The sequence below is a fragment of the Nicotiana tabacum genome, chromosome 9 (assembly GCF_000715075.1).
Source record: "Nicotiana tabacum cultivar K326 chromosome 9, ASM71507v2, whole genome shotgun sequence".
NCBI lineage: Eukaryota > Viridiplantae > Streptophyta > Magnoliopsida > Solanales > Solanaceae > Nicotiana > Nicotiana tabacum.
This window is the reverse complement of record NC_134088.1, coordinates 98,086,878-98,103,875: the sequence shown is the minus strand read 5'-3', so window position 1 is coordinate 98,103,875 and position 16,998 is coordinate 98,086,878. Positions and strand designations below refer to the sequence as shown.

Here is a 16,998-nt window from a genome sequence, read left to right as displayed (position 1 = left end):
ACAGTTCATCACAACACTTGAAAAACCTTCAACTTGATTATAGTACAATGATCTCAACCAATTGCTATATGGCCAACCACTTCCAATTTTGTCAAATTCTATTAAAGATCCCAAAATATGGTTTGCCTTGTTCTGAATATCCCTATTGCTATTCAAAGGCAACCTAAAAAAACAACTGTATTCCTGAAACCTAGAAAACTACTTTTACTTTTACTCGTTAGGTTCAATGTGGATAACAGATGGATAATTAAATTATTAAATTATATATATTAAAAAAAAGAACACGATCCAAAAAGTTAGACCTTTATTTAGCGCACCCTTCAACTCCAGTATTTTTCAACCTCTCTTTTTTTTATGAACTTTCCTTGTACTTCCATCGTACAAAAAAGTGGCACCAAAACATATTCACTTTAAAATGAAACATTTTACAATTTTTAAATATTTTCTGTTTTGTCAGCATCCATTATTCCTTTATTCCTCTCTTCTTATAAATATGAAGCCAGCAGACAACATTTCTTAGTAAGCCATAAACTTCTTTGGTTCCTATCTTAGCTTCTTGTCTCTCTTCCATTTTTGGATTATTTGCATTTTCATGAAAATTTTGCTCCTACTGTTTAGCTATGGAAATAGGATCTGTAAGCCATGAGAAGGCTGGTTGTTTCACCAATGGATTGATGTGTTTTAAATCCTTGCCTAGAAGATTATTTGCTAAGCTAGTTGAAATTGCTAAGCAAACCAAGAAAATTGGCAAAGATGATCCAAGAAGAGTGATTCATTCACTTAAAGTTGGATTAGCACTAACTTTGGTTTCATTATTCTACTATTTCCAACCCCTTTATAATAGTTTTGGCGTTTCAGCGATGTGGGCTATAATGACGGTTGTTGTTGTCTTCGAGTTTTCTGTTGGTAAGTTATATAATATCTTCTTCGTTTTAAATTATATGACATTGTTTGACTTTTATATACGTACGGAAATAATATTTGAATTTGTGATTTTAAGTCATAATATTTTTGGTATATGAAAGTAAAACAAAGGACGGTGATAATCATTAATTTGTAACTTAATTTTTTCAGGTGCAACACTTGGAAAAGGGTTAAATAGGGGAATGGCAACCTTGCTAGCTGGAGCATTAGGGGTTGGAGCACATTATTTGGCTAGTGCAACTGGTAAAGTTGCGGAGCCAATACTTCTTGGGCTATTTGTTTTTTTACAAGGTTATATTTTTTTCTACTTTTTAGCCTACCTAACTATTCATATTTATCATCAAGTTCCAAAAATTCTCACTAACATCACAATTTCATCCTTTTTGATTTAATTTCTTGCAGCATTTACATCAACTTTCGTAAGATTCTTTCCTCAAGTGAAGGCCAGATATGATTATGGAATGCTAATTTTCATCTTAACATTTTGTTTGGTTTCAATATCTGGTTTCCGAGTGGATGAAATAGTGGATATGGCTCATCAAAGACTGTCCACTATACTCATTGGTGCCTCTGTTTGTGTTATTGTCTCAATCTTTGTTTGCCCTGTCTGGGCTGGTGAGGATCTCCACAAATTAGTGGCTCAAAATATTGAGAAGCTTGGCAAATTCTTAGAAGGTAAAAACTCTACACTTTTACGTGTTGATTAAACTTTACTGCGCTAACTTCACTACTTGTACTCTAGTTTAGTGAATTGATATCAGCAAAAGTCTTTCACATAATAAGTACAGCTTGCGAGCAGGCGATACAATTCAATGATAACGAGCTTTTGTAGGAACAAGAAACTAAGGGGTCGTTTGCTAGGGTGTATAAGAATAGTACAGAATAAGGTATATTAGTAATGCATGAGTTAGTAATGCAAGCATTAGTTATGCAGATATTATTTCTTATAAACTGTTTGGTGTGGTGTATTAAAACTATAATGCATTGCATAATTTTTAGGAAAAATAGTTGTTTACAAAAATGCCATCCATATTCTCAAGCTTTAAGGGACTTTAAAGATAATTTTATCTTTAACCAACCTAATGCATGCATTAGTAGCTTTGGTATTACTAATGCCATTGTTTTCTATGCATTATTTATACATAGAATAATACCAAGTATGGACTTGTATTAGTTATACACAGGTTAGAAAAATATACCAAACAAAGTATTAGTAATGCATAGAACTAATGCTTGCATTATTTTTTCTAATACCTCCTACCAAACCACCCTGAGAATTAGTGCACCTATTTCCACCCCAATATTTTGCATGACATTGACTTTACTTTTCTCTGTTCATTGTATGTAGACATTTGACAAGTACCAGCATTTTCTCACAAATATAGAAAATTTAGAATCCTCTTTTAGATTAGAGGTTATAACTTTATACATTTTGATGAAAATTGCAGGATTTGGAGAAGAGATTTCTAAATCATCAGAGGGTGAAGAATCAAAAGATGCTAAAACATCCTTGGCCGAGTACAAAAGTGTTCTCAATTCAAAGAATGCTGAAGAAATTTTGGTGAGAGAAATTAAACTTTCATTTTCTTGAAAAAGTATCAGTATTATTTTCCACTAATTAACGTCTTACATTATTCTTAAATTTTTTTTCAGGCTAATTTTGCAAGATGGGAGCCAGGGCACGGGCAATTTAAGTATAGGCATCCATGGAAACAGTACTTAAAAATTGGAAGTCTCACTAGGCAATGTGCATGCAAAGTTGATGCACTCAATGGCTATATCAACTCTGAAATCAAAGTAATTAACAATTTCTTAAAGTAAATTTGTATGAAAATGAAAATAGAATTATACTATTCTAGATACATAATAGTGATCTTGCTATATATTAACCAAGTTTGAAAACTCAAATATAAAATTTGTTACAAGGGGGCAGGTGCGGCTGGTGGTTCTCCCAAAATTTAAAATATCTTTTTATCACCCTATAGATTACTCTACTCTTAGTCCCTTTTATCCATTTCAAAAATGAATTTACCAATATGCTAACAGTAGTGTAAAGATTTCTACATTATCAACGTAGTTTAGCACGTTAATTATCATATTATCAGGTTACCAACTAGTATTATAATACTTATCTTAGAAATTTAACTGTATTACCTTATAAGTGACCTAGATAAAATACCTTTTAAATCATCAGTACATAAAACTTAAACTCTTCAAAAACTTATCTATCCTTATTTTAGGACGAATTAACTTAATTATATACAGTGGGTATTTAATTTTTTTTTTTTTTTTGCATTATTTATATATGTATTTTAACATGTAGTTGGTGACATGTTAGCGTAATTGTTTTTTACACTATAAATAAATATAGAAGTTAAACGCTTTTAAAACTTACTAATCTTATTTCAGCCAGTATTAGACATTTAAACTAACAGTACTAAACTACATTGCAGGCACCAAAAGAAATCAAGGGAATGATAAAGGAAACAACAACAAAAATGAGCATAGAATCTGGGAAAGCACTAAAAGAATTAGCACGTTCTGTGAAAACAATGACTTCTCCCTTATCAGCTAATAAACATGTCTCAAACGCAAAAACAGCAGCCAAAAACCTGAAATCACTTCTCATATCTGGCTTCTCGGAAGATATTAACTTACTAGAAGTCATACCAGTGGCTGCAGTTGCATCAATACTAACCGATATCGTCATTTGTGTTGAAGAAATTGCTGAATCTGTTAATGAGCTTGCTTCTTTAGCTCATTTTAGCAGCAAAGAAACAAAGGTAGATTCAACAAAAGAATCCAATATTGAAGCAACACAAAGCAGAAAAATACATGCTTGTTCTCAACATGTTGTTATTACTATTCAGGAGAGTGCACAAGTCCAATCTTCAGTTCAACTAACAGACCAGAATATGAAATTGTGACGTGTATTGTAAATATTGGAAATAATTATTACTTAATTGGTTAATTCACGCACTCACATTTATTTTTCTAAAAAAAGAGTTGGGATGTGACAGGAGTCCCACCATTTTGTGTGATAAGAGTCATAAAAAAATTCTGTTACAAAATTTGAACTACTATATGGTTTTCTAACTTTTCATTATCATTCACTTTTTTTGTTGGGTACTTTTTCTTGTAGTAGTGACTTCATGAAGATATTCAAGTGACTCATGAAGTAGATTACGTTGTACCCTATATATATTCAATGAGAGAAATTGTAGCCAGTTGAACTTACCATGTAATTGATGTGATCCAACTTCTTGTTTGATTATATAAATCACAAGGCACATTTTTCTCAATTGTTTGAAGATTCAAATCTTATGTATTGCGTAAGACACAAATGTATATATCCATTTTGCTAGTGAAAGTACACGTGAAATTGTTAACAGCCATGGAAATGACGATCAAAGCTAACGTGAGGGAGGAATCTAGAAGGAGAAAATGAAAGAAGACTGAGAGAAGAAGAGAATCGACTCACTTCATTTTCTGAAAAACTGTATTCTATACAACAACCTATAGTATTTAACAAACTAACTACTTCTAACACTAACCGACTTTTACTAACTCCTTACTAACTAACTCTAGTTAATATTACACTTAAGATTAACTGTAGTTAGCTATCAGCTTGCCACTTAGCTACTAGCCAACACTCCCCTCAAGCTGATGATTCAAATAAGTTCTTCAATCCTATTTTGTTCAGCAAGTATTCATGTTGAGCTTTCCCCAGACCCTTTGTGAGTAGATCTGCTAGTTGATCTTCTGTATTCACATACTCAGTTTTCAGCAGTCCTTGACTTAGCTTTTCCCTCACAAAATGACAATCTATGTTAATATGTTTTGTTCTCTCATGACATATTGGATTGGCAGCTATTTGGATTGCTGCTTTGCTATCACATATTAGAGTTACATGCAGCTCAATCTTGACACCTAGTTCACTGAACAGCCCTGTTAACCATGCAACCTCTGCTGCACAAGATGCCATACTTCTAAACTCTACTTCTGCTGAACTTCTAGAGACAGTACTTTGCTTCTTAGCCTTCCAGGATATTAATGTATTGCCAAATTTTACTAAATACCCTGTAACTGATCTCCTTGTTTGTATACATGCCCCTCAGTCTGAATCACAATAGGCAATCAATTCATTTGATTATTCTGTAGGCATCAGCAGTCCCAAACCTGGTGCCTTCTTTATATACCTTACAACTCTCAGTGCTGCCTCCATGTGAGAGTTCTTAGGACAATGCATGAACTGACTAAGAACCTGAACCACAAAAGCAATGTCCGGTCTAGTCATAGTAAGATACAGCAGTCTTCCTACCAATCTTTGGTAAACACCAGAATTCTTGAGAGCTTCATCCAAGTGAGCACTATTGGTATTAAAGTAACTGTCATACTCTGTGGATGTTAACTTCTGATTCAGCTCTAATGGTGTTCCAACTTGCTTTGCATCACTTAGACCTGACTCAGATATTAACTCTAGAGAATACTTCCTCTGACACATGAGAATTCCTTGTTTAGACCTTGCAAACTCAATGCCTAGGAAAAATTCCAGCTCTCCTGGATCATTCATCTTGAATCTTTTCTGGAGATTTGTTCTAGTGTCACACAACAATTGTTGGTTGTTCCCAGTGATCAAAAGACCATCTACATACACCAGTATGATCACTATGTCACTCCCAGCCTTCTTTGTGAACAAAGAATAATCATAATGACTTTACTGAAATCCCATATGAAGTAAAGCTTCAGTCAACTTTATATTCTATTGTTTTGGGGCCTGTTTAAGTCCATAAAAGGGCCTTATGGAGTTTGTAGATATTCTTGGGAGTCTCCCCTATCTAGCAAACCCCTCAGGTATATGCCTATAGACCTCTTCAATGAGATCTCCATTAAAGAAAGCATTATGAATATCCATCTGAAAGATCAACCACTGTTTAGAGGCAGCCAATGCAATGATGGATTTGACAGTAATTAACTTAGCCACATGAGAAAAGGTTTCACCATAATCCAAACCTTCCTTTTGGCCGTACCCCTTAGCAACCAACCTAGCTTTGAACTTTTCTACCTCCCCATATGTTTTATACTTAATTTTGTAAACCCACCTGAACCTAATAGGAGTCTTTCCAGGTGGAAGATCTACAATGCTCCTGGTATGATTGTCCTCCAGTGCTTCAATCTCCAACTACATAGCTTTCACCCATCTAGGATCAATAGCAGCCTCATTGAAAGTATTTGGTTCTGAGAGAGCTGAGTAGGTTATGAGAGCTTCTCTGAAAGCTGAAGAGATGTGAGAGTAGTCTACATAGGAGAAGATGGGATAAGTACATTTAGAGCCTTTGGAGATGGTGACATAGTCTTGCAGCCACACAGGTGGCTTGCTTGGTCTGGAGGATCTTCTGCATTCTTCAAGAGGCTCAGCAGGATGTGATTGAATTGCAAATATTTCAGTATTAGCATTATCCTACTAGTTATTCTTAGCAGGAATGATAGGTTCAGAGGCAGTTGTGTCTGTAGTGAAGGGAGGAATTTCTGCAGGGGACTCTGATGATATTTGAGCTTCAATAGGCTCAGTTGAGTCTTCTACTGTAGGTGTTAAAGGGAAGATAGGAGTTGCAGCATTCAACTCAGGAGATAACAGATCCAGGATAGGAAAAACCAGAGTTCCTGAATTTTTAACATGCTTGAAAGGAAACACAGTTTCATGGAACACAATATTTCTATTAACCATAAAAGTTTTGGAGTGCAAGCTATACAGAATATACCCCTTTTGAGTAGAGGAGTAGCCTAAGAGCACAGCAGGCACTGCTCTAGGTGAAAATTTGTCCAGCATTTTAGGAGTTGTTGCATAACACAGACAACCAAATACTTTGAGATGGGATAAAGAAAGTGGATGCAAATATAGCTTCTCAAAAGGTGATTTGTACCCACTTACCTTAGAAGGTAATCTGTTGAGTAAATACACTGCTATAGCAACACGTTCTCCCCAGAATCTTAGAGGTACAACTGCTTGAAATCTGAAAGATCTAGCTATTTCCAAAATAGTTCTTTGTTTTCTTTCTGCCACCCCATTCTGCTGTGGTGTGTAAACACATGTACTCTGATGAACAATATCAAGGCTAGACAATAAATGCTTGAACTCAATACTAAAAAATTCACTTCCATTATCAGTCCTTAGAATTTTAACAGTAGTAGAGAACATATTGTTTGCTTGAGTAAGAAAATCTCTTAGGACTATAATTGCTTCTGACTTAAGAGTTTAAGAGAAAAATCCAAGTAGATCTGCTATAATCATCAACTATGGTGACAAAGTACCTCTTACCATCATGTGTAGATACTCTATATGGTCCCTAAATATCACAATTAACTAGTTCAAAAGCAGACTTTGTTGTAGTATTACTCAGCTGAAAGGGCATCTTGGTTTGTTTAGCAACAGGACATACAGTGCAGGGCTGATGAAAATTACCTGTTGTCCACTTACTCAGTGCCTCTATCTTCTTTATTATGTCTATAGGAGCATGTCCTAATCTTTTATGCCATAAGCTGCAAATGCTAGAAACAGAAACACTAGAGCTAGAAGAAGTACTGGAAATAGATGAAGTAGAAATAGGAGTATCATCTGCTGTGTTGACACACTTATTGGTTTTCTGAGATGGGACTGACATAGAAGTGCTCCCACGCAGTATGTACAATCCATGCTCCTCTCTACCAATCCCCTTCACCTGACCACTGAAGAGGTCCTAAAAAATATAGAAGTTAGGGAAGAAACCAACCATATATTTTAGTTCCTTAGTGAGCTTTGAAACTGAGAGTAGGTTGAACTTTAATTCAGGAATGTAGAGAACATTAGAGATTTCCTGATTACTCAATACAAAAGTATTTCCTGTGTGTGATACTGATACAACACTTCCAGTAGGTAAGTGTACTTTGTTTTCTTTTGTGTTTGGAAGTGCCCTGTGAGTGTGCAACATGTCTAGGCTTGAAGTCATGTGATTTAATGCCCCAGTATCAATAATCCACTTGTCATTGACACAATGAGACATAAAAGCATTCACTTTGCTCAGAATACCTGCATCAGCTGATTTGCTTGATGAGTCTGATCCTTCTGTGCTTCCTTTGGACAACAGATGAACAATCTATTGATATTGTTCAGGAGTAAAGACAGGAGCAGGATGTGGCATTTTCTGGAAGAAAGTAGGTTGATTTGCTGGTTGTGGAACACCTGAATTAGAGTGACTTCCTCCTCTGCCTTGTTGAGTCACACTAGAAGCTACATTGTTGCCCATAATGTATCTGTCTGTAAAGTTCATCTCTGCACCACACACTTGATTTGCATACTGTCCAGTATTGATTCCCTTCCTTTTTGATTTGAAATCCGGAGGATATCCAACTAGCTTATAGCAATTTTCTTTTGTATGTCCCTTGTAGTGGCAATACTCACATTGAACTTGACTCCTCTTTGGTTTATAATTTCCAGTATTGTTTATGTTCTTGTTGTTGTACATAGCTGCATTCTCCAAGGCTTCAGAAACTTGAGCTACTTGTGCTATGTTTGCAAGATTTCTTTGGCTTTCCTAATCAACTAACATAGAATAGGCCTTATTTATACTAGGCAAATGAGACATCATCATGATTTGACTCCTTTACTGAGAGTAAGACTCATTTAAGCCAAGAAATTGAATGAGCCTTTGATATTCAAAGTGTTGAGCATACTTCTTTGACTCAGGACAGGGACAGCCAGGGCATGGCATAAGAGCATCAAATTTATCCCAAAGCTCTCTTAGTTTGGAGAAATAGTCAGTTACAGTCATAAATCCTTGAGTCAAAGTGTGAACCTCTCTATGTAGATACAGAATTATTAAACCATTTACTTTATCAAATCTCTCTTTTAAGTCTTCCCAAACTTTATGAGCACTAGATGCATATAGAACACTACTTAGCAACCCCGGCCTCACAACATTCATTATCCAAGACAAGACAATAGCATTCACTTTCTCCCACAGATCATGGAGTTCAGGCTCAAACTTAGACTTAGGAAACCTACCATCGACAAATCCTAATTTACTCTTACCTAGCAGGCCAATTCTCATTGCGCGACTCCACAAAGCATAGTTATCAGATCCAATAAGTTGAAAAGAGATCAGAAAACTACCTGGTGTATCGGTTGGCTGTAGATACAGAGGGTGATTATGATCAATGGTAGGAAAGGAAGTACTTGTCATGAAATTTCCATTTGCTGAGGTTGTGGCAGTGTAAGCAGGAGTAGTATTGTTGGTTTGATCATTTTCAATCGCCATTGTTGACTGGAAATTGGCTTCACAAATGATCGAGAATTGCTTTGAGACAATTCAGCACCTCAAATTGCAGAATTGAAGCAACCTTGATGTTTTATACTTCAATACCACATAAGCGGGGGGTGATTTGTGTAGTGCCTAATTTTCACGTGCACTGGATTATCGAAGGATCTGGTTCTTCTATGCGTACCTTACACTACATTTGCGGAATAAATAATACAGAAAGTAAATAACACAAGGATGTTTACGTGAAAAATACCCGGCTCCAAAGGTGAAAAAACCACGACCTACTACCCAGTAGGATTTTTTCCAAATACTTCACTATAACTCTGAGCCAACAACAAAGTTTACAAACTCTTGCAAACCTAAGGATTACCTCTAACCCTTGTAGCAACCAGCCACAGGCTGTTACGACTGCTTCAATTTAACTCTAACTTGAATAATATAACTAGAGTTTACAACCTCTTGCAAACCTAAGGATTAACTCTAACCCTTATAGCAACACGCCACAGGCTGTTGCAACAACTTCAAGTTACTTCTAACTTGAAAGATACAAATCAGGTACCTAGTACAATTTGCTTCTTAGAAAGCTGAAAGGTATAACTCAAAATGCCTACTACACTTTGAACTAGAAATAAAGAAAGACACATAAAACTCTTTATAGAGATGGTTCTTCAATCTAGTTCGTGTAGCTTCAGGATCGTACTCTTAAATCTCATAGGAATTGCTCACAAAATGCCTTGCTATTTGCTCTCAATTCGTGCTTAACTTTTGTATGTGTGCATCGCATGTAAAAGAGAACAAAACTGATATATATAGAGTTAGTAAATAAAGATTAACTAGAAGTCTAATGCTTTACTCTTCCTTGGTGGAAGAGTTCTAGTTATCTTCAACTTCTAACTCTTTCCTTATCTTAGATAGAGTTCTCTTCAAGTAAGGAGTCCCGCTCCTTATCAAATATGCAACATTTTCGTTCAAGGATTATCATAAATAACCACTTATACTTATCCCTTTCACGTACATGCCTTTTGCTTGATTCTTCTTGTCACCTCTGTACACTGTCCATGGACATGGTTCATACATGTGTTCCTTTGTCAATCATCAAAACCAAAACCACTCAGGTCAACCAATTTTCCCTTTTTGATGACGACAAACTCAATGCTTTTCATAAGAATGGAACCTGTTTCAACTCAGTTCAACATCAACACAATGTTAGACCCCTTTTCATTTAAAGTCACAAATCATCAAGGACCAGGTTCATTAGGTTATAAACATCACAGTCCAAAGCAAAAGCACATCTTATCTTCCCCCTTTTGGCATGATTAAAAAGTTGCATAATTAAGTTTAGTAACCAGATTTTAGCAGATATCACTCATGGCCACTGGGGCTACTTTAAATACAATCATGGATTCAATTTTCTTTTTATCAATCTAAGGATATTAGCCATCTAAGAAATATCAACAAACAATTATAGCAAAAGCAGTGAATTTCATTGATTGATAAGATCCCACCACAAAGCATAAGAAGAAATAAAAACATAGAACTATGAACAAAAGACAGAGAAATATCACTTGGGTCACTGGTTACACTAGGATTAGGAAGGGTTAAAAACTGGGAAGGACCGAGTTCTTGGTTCTTGGCTTGCAGTAGTTTCAACATATCTTGAAGAATACTATCATTATTCTCCTTTTACTTTGAAAGCTCACACTTGAGAGAGTCTCTCTCATCCTCTACTTCAGTCAATCGTTTCTTCAGCCTTTCAATCTCAGCATCCTTAGCCATTTTCTTCCACTATTTGAGCCTTCTTGCTCCTTTTAGCAAATCTAGTTCTTTTAGATACAATTGAGCCCTCAGTCTCAGCCTCTGTTTCTCGAGAATTCTTTTGAGAAGTATTTCTCTTTTTGGCCCTAGGTATAGGTACTTACACATCCTCATATTCATCTTCAAGAACCAGGTTCATCTCCTCAATCTAGACTACTCCACTTAGCTTACCAGCCTTTTTTTTTCAAGTGACTTTCTTGGCATTCTTAGCTAAGGCCTTTTCTGCATTGGCCTCACTCTGCTTCTTCTGGATCCTTGCAGTTCTTCTTCTTGTAGGAGGAGTTGCTACAGGGATAGAAGGATCACTCTTTCTCTTAGTGCCACCCATGCCCTTTCCTGCAGTCTTTCTAACTTTGTTCTTCTTCTTTTGATTGTAACTATATGACTACTTTTGCAGCAGATCAGGACTCTTGTCTATTTTAGCAAGAGAAGGAAGTGGTTCATGAAACCATTTCCTTAACCTAACCAGCTCATCTGCATCACTTCTATCACAAGAACCATCACCTATCTCATGTGATCCTATCCTCATACTTTCATTCATAGTCTCCTCATTATCACTAATCTCTTCACTTAATACAATCATTGCTCCAGCTTCTTCAGTTAAACCAACATGAGTGAGTGAAGGAGATCCAACCACTCTTTCTTCTCTCTTTCCCTTCACATCTACTTCAACACCCTCACTCTTTTTTTGTTTTTACCACCAATTTTTCCAGACCGACCAGTTTCTACACCAGCAATCGTACCAACCAACACAAACCTATTTTCAAGATTCTCAGCAATTTTAGCAGCAACATCAGAAATTTTTAACCCAGAAGTTATCTGCTCAGTTTCAGATAAAACTGGTTCTTCCCCCTCAGTTGCAGACTTGAAGGACTCATCAGATTTTTAGAGTTCTTCTCCTTGACTGGCTTGTAACATCTCACTCAATTTCTTAGTTTGTTCTCTGCTGGACACTGTGTTGCATGCAATCATTTTGATGTGCTTTTTCTTGGGGGTTTGGGTGGTTGAAAGTGTGGGTGAAGGTTCTTTGGGTGGTGAGAAAGGATTTTCAGAGTCTTTTGGGATTCTTATGGGTTTTTCCATTTGATCAGTTAAGAAACTTGAGATAAATAGAGAGAGTTTTGAGATTTTAGAGATTTTGATCTTTCAAAACAATCTGAGATAAGAGGGTAAGGTCAGATCAATTTAAAGATAAAAAGGTTGAGTGTGTAACAACTTTTTGGAGGTTAGAAGTCTTTTCATCTTGGGAGTTTCAGTTTAAAGAGGCATCGGACTCTTCCCCAAAAATCTCGGCAATTATGGCATGTAAGGCTCTTGGTGAAACTGGTTCGTTTGTAACTGATTGGTTTAACAGTAGTTTGGGATAAAGTGGGACTCTTTTCAGTTCATGATCCATATGCAGTTATTTCAAATTATGCGGAGCGTAGAATATTTACCGTATAAGCTCGATGAACCAGGTTCTTCACTGAAAGTTCTCTTGTGTAAGATTGATTTTTTTCAAGAAAATAAGGATAATATCATTAGACATTAGTGAGACATTTTATCACATGGCACAAGAGTATACTAATAAAAGCATGAGACTGAGCAATATCTAATCTAATTATTCACAAAATTCACAAATTATCTAACCAATCATTGAGTTAGAACCGATTTCTTTTAGGTGATCTTAATCATCCCTAATTCTAACATGTTCCTTTCAAAGTGATCCATACTCAAAGCTTTTGTAAAGATATCAGAAATTTTCTTAACAGTGGCACATAATTCCACAGTGATCAACACCTCTCAAAAGTATCCCTTTGAAAACGATGCCCAATATCTATGTGCTTAGTTCTTTTGTGATGGACTGAGTTCTGGTCATACTAAATTGCAGTAGTGTTATCAAAAATGATGGGGATACAACTCAGCTTCAGCATTAGACAAAGCCATAGAGTTTTGCTTTTTGGTGGCCCAAGATACAAGATATGAGCCAAGAAAGTGTGCCATACCTGAAGTGCTCTTTCTCTCCATAAGAAAACCTGCATAATCAACATCAGCATATCCCATTAAATCAAAATTACTACCTTTTGGATAGCATAGGAAAAGATAAGTGGTGCCTTTTAGATATCTCAAGATCCTCTTGACAGCCTTCAAGTGAGACTCCTTTAGATTTGCCTGAAATCTAGCACAAAGGCACTTCTGATCAACAGATGAACTAGGTTCATCCAAATCCAATTTTGTGGATGTTGCAATAGGAGTGTCAATTTATTTGGATGTTCATTCCTAGTTTTGTTACTGAGGAATAGGTTTATGGACAGGTTCCCTCGAGGTTTGGGGATCGGTTCCTCTCTAGTCAGTTCCCTCTGTCAGGTTTCCCTGGGTGGAAGGACCTGTTCCATCACATGTTCCTTCCTATGATGTAGCTTCAGGCTGGACTGTTATTTCATTATTTGAATTTCTTATAATCATTTGAGTTTCTAACAAGCCCAATTGCTTCATCTTCATGTTTCTGTCTCTCAGAAAGAATGTTAATTTCATCAAAAACTACATGTACACTTTTGTCTACACACATAGTTCTTTTGTTATAAATCTTGTAAGCTTTACTATGTGAAAAATATCCCAAGAATACTCCCTCATCACTTCTGGGATCAAACTTACCTAGGGAGTCTTTACCACTATTGTGCACAAAATACTTGCATCCAAATGTCTTAAGATGGGATACGTTTGACTTTCTCCCTTTAAGTAACTCATAGGGAGTCTTCTATACAAGAGGTCTAGTTATGCACCTATTTACGATATAACATGCAGTGTTCACAGCTTCTGCCCAGAAACTATGGGGCAGTTTACTAGAAAGAAGCATAGTCCTAGCCATATCTTAAAGTGTCCTATTCTTTCTTTCAACTACTCCATTTTGTTATAGAGTCCTAGGAGCAGAAAAATTATGATTATGCCATGTTCATCACAAAATTCAGCAAATTTAGCATTCTCAAATTCAGTACCATAATCAGACCTAATTGATGCAAGTTGATTACCTAGTTATTTCTGAGTTTTTCTAACAAAAGATGTGAACATGTCAAATGCTTCATCTTTAGATGTTAAAAATAATGTCCAAGTAAACCTAGAGTAATCATCAACAAGCACCATTACATATCTCTTACCACATCTGCTTAATGTTCTCATTGGTCCACAAAGATCCATATGGACCAGTTCCATCGTCCTGGTGGTGCTTACCACTTTTGAGGATCTTACCTGCTTCCAGCTTGTACAAGCCTCACAAAATTTATCTTCTTTGAACTTAATGTTAGGCAGTCCTATCACCAAATCCTTGGAGACTAGTTTGTTTAGTTGACTTAGACTGGCATGTCCATATCTCTTGTGCCAAAGGAAGATATCATTATCCAACACACTTAAGCAAGTGAGTTCATTTTCTAAAAGTGAGGACAGATCTACAATAATTGTGATACACTTATTAGATTGTACTTCAGTCCATCTATCAAGTAGACGTTCTCAATAGAGTGAGAATCAGTCTTACCTACCTTTCCAACTCCAATGATCTCACTTTTCTTCCCATTTTCAAAGGAGACATTACCTCGCTTAAGGTCCTCAAGTGAAAGGAACCGGTTCTTATTTCATATAATGTGCTTTGAGCAGCCACTATCCATGTACCATATTTGGTTACTTCCCTTCACTTGGACCTGCAAAAGGAAATCAGGGGTTAGTCTTAGGAACCCAAACTAGTCTGGATGCCTTTCTATAGACAAAAGGATGAATCAAATTCTTTTTAGCCCAACTTGGTAGCCTATTCTTCCCTTGAAGAAATTCTTTGTTCTTTTGACTTAGCCTTTTCTTTTGCAGTGCATTCACTTTTATAGTGACCTGTTTTACCATAGTGTGTGCAAATCTTGTTCTCAGGAAGTGTGAGGTACTTGCTTTTGGGATCCCATTTAGGCGCGAGGTTCCCAAAGCCAAGTCCTCTTCTGTTGCTACTATGGTGTTCATGTAGCCATGAAAGTGCATCGGAGGACCTATTCCATTTACATGCTCTATCAAGTTCATGCTTAACCTATGTCAAGTCCTCATTCAAAGCTATTGCATGTTCATCCCTTTTGTATAGCTCATCTTTTACCTTTCCTAGATCTTCTTCTAGTGGGAGTTGTGTGACACTAGTAATTTTTTACCTGTTCCTAACTTCAATTTTCAGATTTTTAGATATAAGTTCTAAGATAGCTATGTCAAATGCATGAACCTGGTTCTTCAAGGCAGTATTTGCTTTTTCAGTTTCACAAGCCCTAATTTCTAGGCTTTTGCATTTTGCTTTTAAAATGTTACACTCTTTTGACAAATGTTCTTTTTCAAAACTTATATTCTTAGATTCATCAACTAAAGTTAGCAACAATTCTGATAGTCTATCTTTAGAAAGGAATTTAATTTTTCTTTAAGGTCTAGAAAACTTATTCAGATTCTTCATCAGGTGCATTTATAGACTCTCCAATTGCCATAAGAGCTCGTTCATCATTATCATCATCGTTGTCCTCATCTGAACTCTCTTTCCAAGTAGCAACCATTGCTTTGGATGGCCTTTTGCTGTAGTTGTTCTTGTCATGAACTTGTTCATTCTTTCGGATCCTTCTTTCAGATCTCTCCTCTTTCTACTCGACTTCCCACATAGGACAATTCTTGATCATATGGTCCTGTTTACCACATTTGAAGCATCCATTAATCATCTCCAAGTGATAGTGACCATTGGATAGTGGTGGCCTAGTGGATTGCTTTTTATAGTTTTCAGGTAGTGCACTCATTTTGATCTATTTCGAAGGTGTTAGCCTCTTCAAGGATAACCCGCTCTGATACCAATTGATATTTTATACTTTAATACCATACAAGATTGGGTGATTTGTGTAGTGCCTGATTTTCGCTTGCACTAGATTATTGAAGGACCTGGTTCTTCTATGTGTTCCTTACACTACAGTTGCAGAATAAATAATGCAGAAAGTAAAGAACACAAGGATTTTTACATGAAAAACACCCGGTTCAAAAGGTGAAAAAATCACGACCAACTACCCAGTAGAATTTTCTCCAAACACTTCACTACAACTCTGAGCCAACAACAAAGTTTATAAACTCTTAAAACCTAAGGATTACCTCTAACCCTTGTAGCAACCAGCCACAGGCTGTTGCGACTGCTTCAAGTTAACTCTAACTTGAACAATAGAACTAGAGTTTACAACCTTTTACAAACCTAAGGATTAACTTTAACTCTTATAGCAACACGCCACAAGCTGTTGCAACTACTTCAAGTTACTTCTAACTTGAAAGATATAAATCAGGTACCTAGTATAATTTGCTTCTTAGAAAGCTAAAAGGTACAACTCAAAACGCCTACTACACTTTGAACTAGAAATAAAGAAAGATACATAAAACTCTTTATGGAGCTGGTTCTTCAATCTGGTTCGTGTAGCTTCAGGATCGCACTCTTAAATCTCACAGGAATTGCTCACAAAATGCCTTGCTATTTTGCTCTCAATTCGTGCTTAACTTCAGTATGTGTGCATCGCCTGTAAAAGAGAACAAAATTGATATATATAGAGTTAGTAAATAAAGATTAACTAGAAGTGTAATGCTTTACTCTTTCTTGGTGGAAGAGTTCTAGCTATCTTCAACTTCTAACTCTTTCCTTATCTTGGATATATTTCTCTTCAAGTAAGGAGTCTTGCTCCTTATCAAATATGCAACCTTTTCGTTCAGAGATTATCAGAAATAATCACTTATACTTATCCCTTTCACGTGCATGTCTTTTTCTTGATTCTGCCTGTCACCTCTGTACACTGTCTATGGACCTGGTTCATGCATGTGTTCCTTTGTCAATCATCAAAACCAAAACCACTCAGGTCAACAAATTTTTCCTTTTTGTTACCGTGTCAATAGTAGTCGCAAACATGAAATATGACTGTTTAAGGGAGATTAAATTATCATTGCCAATTACATG

The 16,998-nt window shown here is 36.2% G+C and overlaps 3 protein-coding genes across 3 annotated transcripts; 1 reads left to right on the top strand and 2 right to left on the bottom strand.

Annotated features, from left to right (window-relative positions):
• Nucleotides 1–359: 359 nt before the first annotated feature.
• Nucleotides 360–4,191, top strand: LOC107827792 (aluminum-activated malate transporter 2-like). The gene is made up of 6 exons (XM_016654991.2): nt 360–906; nt 1,075–1,215; nt 1,327–1,599; nt 2,373–2,485; nt 2,578–2,721; nt 3,378–4,191. Exons 1-6 carry the CDS (start codon nt 621–623, stop codon nt 3,849–3,851), a joined length of 1,431 nt encoding a protein of 476 aa, XP_016510477.1. The 5' UTR covers nt 360–620; the 3' UTR covers nt 3,852–4,191.
• Nucleotides 4,192–6,388: 2,197 nt separating this feature from the next.
• On the bottom strand, nt 6,389–8,426 carry LOC142164052 (uncharacterized). The gene is made up of 3 exons (XM_075221217.1): nt 8,085–8,426; nt 7,365–7,661; nt 6,389–7,171 (listed from the first exon to the last, which is right to left on the bottom strand). The coding sequence occupies exons 1-3, from the start codon at nt 8,424–8,426 to the stop codon at nt 6,389–6,391; spliced, it is 1,422 nt and encodes a 473-aa protein (XP_075077318.1).
• A 138-nt stretch (nt 8,427–8,564) lies between these two features.
• On the bottom strand, nt 8,565–9,218 carry LOC142164051 (uncharacterized). The gene has a single exon (XM_075221215.1). It carries the CDS (start codon nt 9,216–9,218, stop codon nt 8,565–8,567), a length of 654 nt encoding a protein of 217 aa, XP_075077316.1.
• Between the last annotated feature and the right edge of the window lie 7,780 nt (nt 9,219–16,998).

Bases quoted from the DNA above. Each gene is read 5' to 3' on its own strand.
- LOC107827792 (XM_016654991.2), top strand. From the start codon at position 621: ATGGAAATAGGATCTGTAAGCCATGAGAAGGCTGGTTGTTTCACCAAT. The intron at 907-1,074 runs GTAAGTTATATA...TAATTTTTTCAG, and splicing joins TGTCTTCGAGTTTTCTGTTG to GTGCAACACTTGGAAAAGGG. The intron at 1,216-1,326 runs GTTATATTTTTT...AATTTCTTGCAG, and splicing joins GCTATTTGTTTTTTTACAAG to CATTTACATCAACTTTCGTA.
- LOC142164052 (XM_075221217.1), bottom strand. From the start codon at position 8,426: ATGTACAACAACAAGAACATAAACAATACTGGAAATTATAAACCAAAG. The intron at 7,662-8,084 runs GTCTTTACTCCT...TATATTTTTTAG, and splicing joins AAATGCCACATCCTGCTCCT to GACCTCTTCAGTGGTCAGGT. The intron at 7,172-7,364 runs GTATGTCCTGTT...TAAACTCTTAAG, and splicing joins ATTTTCATCAGCCCTGCACT to TCAGAAGCAATTATAGTCCT.
- LOC142164051 (XM_075221215.1), bottom strand. From the start codon at position 9,218: ATGGCGATTGAAAATGATCAAACCAACAATACTACTCCTGCTTACACT.